This window comes from Anoplopoma fimbria, unplaced genomic scaffold (genome assembly GCF_027596085.1).
Source record: "Anoplopoma fimbria isolate UVic2021 breed Golden Eagle Sablefish unplaced genomic scaffold, Afim_UVic_2022 Un_contig_8487_pilon_pilon, whole genome shotgun sequence".
In the NCBI taxonomy this organism is placed as follows: domain Eukaryota; kingdom Metazoa; phylum Chordata; class Actinopteri; order Perciformes; family Anoplopomatidae; genus Anoplopoma; species Anoplopoma fimbria.
The window spans coordinates 912-6,584 of record NW_026553219.1 but is presented as its reverse complement, the minus strand read 5'-3'; the positions used below and the strand labels follow the sequence as shown (position 1 = coordinate 6,584).

The 5,673-nt window shown below is 49.3% G+C and overlaps 1 protein-coding gene across 1 annotated transcript; it reads right to left on the bottom strand.

Moving 5' to 3' along the window:
* Window positions 1-1,736: 1,736 nt before the first annotated feature.
* LOC129116393 (uncharacterized) lies at window positions 1,737-5,419 on the bottom strand. Its single transcript, XM_054627304.1, has 3 exons — window positions 4,674-5,419; window positions 2,986-4,624; window positions 1,737-2,147 (listed from the first exon to the last, which is right to left on the bottom strand). The coding sequence occupies exons 1-3, from the start codon at window positions 5,417-5,419 to the stop codon at window positions 1,737-1,739; spliced, it is 2,796 nt and encodes a 931-aa protein (XP_054483279.1).
* Window positions 5,420-5,673: the final 254 nt, after the last annotated feature.

Genomic DNA, 5,673 nt, shown 5'->3' with positions numbered 1-5,673 from the left:
TTCTGCTAGGAGCATGTCTAGTGCCATCCTATTTTGCACTGTCATCAGAGATGTTGGGGCCAATTGCTCTGCTATCCCAGCAATCCCATCTCTAGTCATGTTGGCAAGACGCAGGACATTATAGTGGACATAATTTATTCTGTCTACATTTTTGCTTGGAGTGACAGGGAAGAGGGCAGATATTAATGGAAGATTCTCAAATCCTGCAGCTACCTGATCTACTAATTTGAACTCATTTGGGACTCCGCGGGGGACGCCAATCGCATCTATGTATGTTGTGCTTCCGGACGTAACGTCAAAGGGGTCTGTATTGTGCTTAGCTAAGATGTGCCTTCGCCTACGTCTTACGAGGGTGTTGGAAGTTGTTTCTGACTCCACTAATTTATTTCCTATTAATGTTAGTGGTACTGATAACCTGACCATTGCACATAAGCCTGTTGTCTCAGCTTGTATGCGTACAACTAGTCTCTGATCCCCACAGTAATAGTATAGCCCTCCCCTGGCCCATGAGCCAATCTCTGAACCATTATGTGTGTCGTTACACCATGATTGGTCTATTGCGCCTACGTTAACCTTAGCGCTGCTTGAGGTGAAATTATAGCAAATATACCTACCCGGTGAACCTTTCTGTGGGAAAAATGAGCTTCCCCCTTTTGTATGATTGTTGACTGGGGGAAAGACAGAGGCTAGAGTTGTACAATTTATGGGAGTTGCTTCATGTGTCAAACCCATCATGCAGGCATAGCCTGCGGGGTCCGCAGTCGGATACAGAGGGGCGGGTTCAGTATAAAGCCTAGGTCTGGCTTTGGCACACGCTAGGCAATTGGATCCCATTTTGTTGTCCTGCACTTGAGCTGCTACCCATTTTAGCCATACGTTATCTGTTCCAAATCCTGTTGACATCTTTATCACTTCTAGGGGTGTGAGTTTAGTGTAGTCTTGGGTTAAAACAGCTATCTCATTTGTTTCCTCCTCCTCTGATGGAGTAGGAGGGGCGGTGGTAGTGCTAGCTGAGGCCGGTGGTAGTTGTCGTGAAAGTTCAATTGAATTGTGGCCACAGGGTCTGTGCCCGTGATATCTACCCTAAGACCACAACAACTATTTTGTCCTTTGTACGGTTCAATTTGTTTACTGACAGAGTTATGGGATTCTGTGAAGAGCTAAAATCACGTTGCAGGTGAATCTTAGACCAGAACCAGTTCCATAATCAGCTACCCCCTCCTTGGTGGCTGCGTGGCCATTTGGAATCCAGCGACCTGTATATTTGACTACTGCACCCCACCCAGGACACCATTGGCCTTTGCTGAGGCCAGTGTTCTCACAAGATTTCATGGCCTCGTTAGAGTAACACAGGTAAACGTCATATCCTCTCCAACTACTTGCCGCAGTCTATTACATCGCATAAGTCGAATGTGAATGAGGTAGTGGAGCCTCGGGTGTAATCTAGCACTATTTTGGCCCTGCAAGCCTTTCTGTGATTTGGAGAGCTGGTTGATCGCCTGCTACGGTGGCGCTGTGTTTGGTTGTGCGGTTGTGAAGTTAAATTGTCAAATTCTGATTTAGTAGAATTGTTTAACGAGGGGTTTGAATGAGCGGGCTCTGTTTGGTATCCTCTTTCTAATCCCCATAAGAGTAAGCCCATCAATATGGCCACACATGTGCCTGCTGCACACATTGTTTTGGTCCCACAACCCACCCCTTTCCAGGTGAACGGTCTCCGCCTCCCTGGGGGCTCGTCAGGGTCCCCCAGGCACCTCCTCAGCTGTCGCTGCATTTCTCAAATTCGTTCGGACCTCTGTCAGTGTTCTGTCAGGTGTCGGAGCTGGGGCACAATGTGTCAGGTGGTGCCAAGGAGCGCCTGATTTACCTTTGACCTGGACCGAGTGTGACGTAACTTCCTTCACTTCGTACGGTCCAGTCCACCTGGGGTCAGTCCACTTTCGTTTGTGAACTTTGACCCTGACCCAGTCTCCTACTTTTACCTTTGATGGCTCTCCTTCCACCGGGACGATCGCCTGGGCTCGAACAACCTGGTTGGAGAGAGCTGTGGTGAGTGATGTTAGTGCATGCAAATAGTCAGACATCTCAATCTGACTCACATCCAGAGGTGGCATATGACCTCCATCCTGGGTGGACCTGGCATAACTCTACCAGTCAAAATTTCGTGTGGGGAGAGGTGTGTTCCTCCCCCTGGCGATGATCTCATTGCCATCAATGCCAGTGGGAGGGCCTCTACCCATGTTAACTTGGTACCTGCACATGTCTTGGCTATTTTAGCCTTCAATGTTTGATTAGCTCTTTCGACCAGACCCTGTGATTGTGGATGATACACTGAGCCAAACTTGTGGCTGATTCCCAGGCTTAGCTCTACTTTTTCTAGCAGTTTGTTATTAAAATGTGTTCCGTTGTCGGATCTAATGCATCGTGGTAACCCGTAGCGCGGGATCAACTCTGTCTGCAACCATTTCACAACTGACTGTGCATCTTCTTTTTGGTGGGGATTGCTTCTACCCACTTTGAAAATCTGTCTACCATTACCAACATGTATCTCTTTCCTTGTACTACATTATCTGCTCCCATGTCTGTATAATCTATGCTGATGTCTTGAAAACAGGCTGATGGTACCGGATATGATCCCATGGGGGTCTTGAATGGTCTTCGGGGGTTGTGCTGTCCACACGTCAGGCATTCGTCATAATACAAGTGTGTGATGCTTTCCATGTGTGGATGCCACCATAAGTGACTCAGTCTTTCCAATGTTCTCTTTTTTCCCTCGTGGGTGGGTCCATGTGCTTCTGGGAGCAGCACTTGACAGAGCTCTGCTGGGGCCACTAGACGTCCGTCATGTGCCCTCCAGAGTCCTTTCTCATCTTTTGATGCTCCTTTTCTGGTCCATTCCGACCACTCATAAGCACCTGCCCTTTCTTGTATTTCCTGTATATGTTTTTCGGTGAGTTGTATTTGAGTCTGCTTGAGCCTTAGTACCATTTGGGCAGGCTGATAGCCTCCTGCCTTCTTGGCTGCTTCGTCTGCCGCATCATTCCCGGCACTTATTCTGGTCTTTATTTTGTCATGTCCTTTGCATTTCATGATGGCTAGCTGTGCTGGCAGCTGTACTGCGTCTATCAGTGTTTTCATAGCTTGCTGGTGCTTGATTGGCTGATCGTTCGATGTGGTGAAGTCCCTTCGTCGCCGCCACGAGGGGCCGTCTGTGTGCACCGCACCATGAGCGTATGCTGAGTCTGTGAAGATGTTCACTCGTTTGCCTTTGGCCCATGTTAGGGCAGATGTCAATGCAACCACTTCTGCTAGTTGTGCAGAGGCTGGCTGCGGGATGATTCCTGAGTCTACTGTGACATGTTCTCCAGTTGCCAGTTGGCGCACTACTGCAAAGGCTGCCACATTGCCTGTTTCACTCCTGTAGCAACAGCCATCCGTATACAGCCATGCTTCTGTATCCGTCAATGGTTCATTCTGCAGGTCCGTTCTTAATTTATTGTCTTGTACGGCCAGTTCTTCACAGACATGTGGAGTGCCTTCTTGGAAGTTGTCTGACATCTTCCTGGTGGCTGGGATGAATGTGATATGAGGCTGTGTGCACGTGTTTTGGAGCTTCGATTTTCTGGCTGCGCTGAAGGTGAATTCTTTGCTTATGAGGAATGCTGCTACTCCATGATGTGTGTGTATTTCCAGTGGGTGGCACATCACTATGTGTGCCGTTTTTTCGATTGATTTTGCGACTGCTGCCACGTATCTTGCACACGTGGATTGTCCTGTTTCAACAGCATCGAGTTTTGAAGAATGATACATCAACACATTCCTGTCACCCCCCTTTTTCTGAAATAAAACTGCATTCAAAAATGAGTGTTTTTCAGAAACATCCAGATGGAATGGTGATGTGTAGTCGGGGGTCATGAGTGCAGCTGATTGAGAGAGTGCCTGTTTAAGGCTGGAAAATGCGACATCAGCTGCATTATTCCAGTCGAGCTCACCATTGAGATTTCGTGCACCTGCTTGACGTATCATCTCACGGAGTGGCTGAGTGCGATGACTGTAGTCCTGGATGTGGGATCTGCTGTATCCAGTCAAACCCAAGAATGACAACATTGAGGCCACTGTTACCGGGCGGGGGTGGTGGAGAATGTTTTCCCGGTGTGCATGTGAGACGCCCAATCCTGCTGACGACACTGAACGTCCAAGGAACAAAACCTCCCTGCGTGCTACCTGTACTTTCTCTCTTTTAACTTTGTATCCTTTGTCTGCCAGCAAGGAGAGGAGGGATGATGTGACGTCGAGACACAAACCAGCAGTTTGTGCCGCAAGGAGTAGGTCGTCAACATACTGAATGAGCACAACGCCCGGGGGGAGTTGCAGCAGGGAGAGATGTTGTTTGAGAGTTCGGTTGAAAAGGCCTGGGGAGCAACGATACCCCTGTGGCAGGGAGGCGTAGGTGTATTGTTGTCCATTAAACGAAAAAGCAAATAGAGGCTGTGATTCTTTAGCCAAGGGGATGCTAAAGAACGCATTAGCCAGGTCAATCACCGTAAAGTAGGTGAGGGAAGGACTGAGATTGTTGAGCGAGACATGAGGATCAGGGACCGGTTTCATCCAGGAGGGTGGTGTACTGTTGATCTATTTTTCGTTGCTTCCTCTCATGTAGCGTGAGAGCGTACGTAGGTGTAGTACGTCCTTCGTTGGACTCTGAGTCACTGTGCGGGTCATAGAAGTGGTTCCGCTCCCATTCTTCTTTTGGAGTGTCTTGTTTCATCTGTTGGTGTGGGCTGAAGGGAGGGAGTGGCTGTGGGTGGTAGTGGGGTGGTGCTGACCAAGGTATTGACCAAGACACCCCCTTTTCCACCCCCCCTCTTTCAGCTCCCGATTGCTGGCGAGAAGGCTGCCCGTCCCCTCCACTGCTCGATTCTCTTGAGGAGCCTCGAGTTGGAGGCTGGGGTGTACCACCTGCCGGTCCTGTCCCTCTGCTTCTCTCTCTTTCCATTAGGTGTACTTTTTCCGTCAACGCCGCTACCTGCTCTGTGAGTACACCTAGGCCCAAGGAGCTGTTTGGTAATTCGTCCACTATTATAGCGCTGCCAGGCTCCAGGTCCAGCTGTAGTCGTCCTGTGCCTGTTAAGCAGCCACTCTGTACTGCCAACAGTGGTGCTTGCAGTGCTGCTCCGTCACCGCTGGGGGCGCTGGCCGTTGATGGGGAATATGGGGGAGGCGACTGCACTGCTTCCTTGGGGAGGGGCGGGTAGAGGGTTGTTGGTTTTTCTTTTTCTTCTCCTTTGTCTTCTCCGCTCTTTCGCATGGGAGCCATTAGTGCATTCCAACCCCTTTTCTCAGGCATTTGGAGGTCCACACGTGACGCCATGCACATTGTCGCTGCCAGATCTCCCACCCTTTCTTCCTCTTGCTTCATTCTACGGGCCTTTTTCATTTGCTCGTAAAAAGGTGGCATCCTTTATCATCTTTTTCTGCTTTCTCCGCTTCTTCCCGTCGGGTTTCCAACTCTTTCCTCATTTTCTGCATTTTTTTTTCATTGTCGGGACCTCCGGTGACCTGTTAAGCCATCCTCTATCCGTCCATCTTCCTTTCACATCCTCCCATATCTTCTTATCTGTCTTCCACTGTCCCTTTTCCCCACAATCTTCCAACTCTTTCCTCTAGATCTTT

Excerpts from the sequence above, each read along its gene's own strand:
- LOC129116393 (XM_054627304.1), bottom strand. The coding sequence starts at position 5,419 with ATGAAGCAAGAGGAAGAAAGGGTGGGAGATCTGGCAGCGACAATGTGC. Across the intron at positions 4,625-4,673 it reads GAAGGACGTACTACACCTAC|TACACCACCCTCCTGGATGA; the intron begins GTACGCTCTCAC and ends ATAGATCAACAG. Across the intron at positions 2,148-2,985 it reads GCTATCAGCCTGCCCAAATG|AGTTATGCCAGGTCCACCCA; the intron begins GTACTAAGGCTC and ends TTTGACTGGTAG.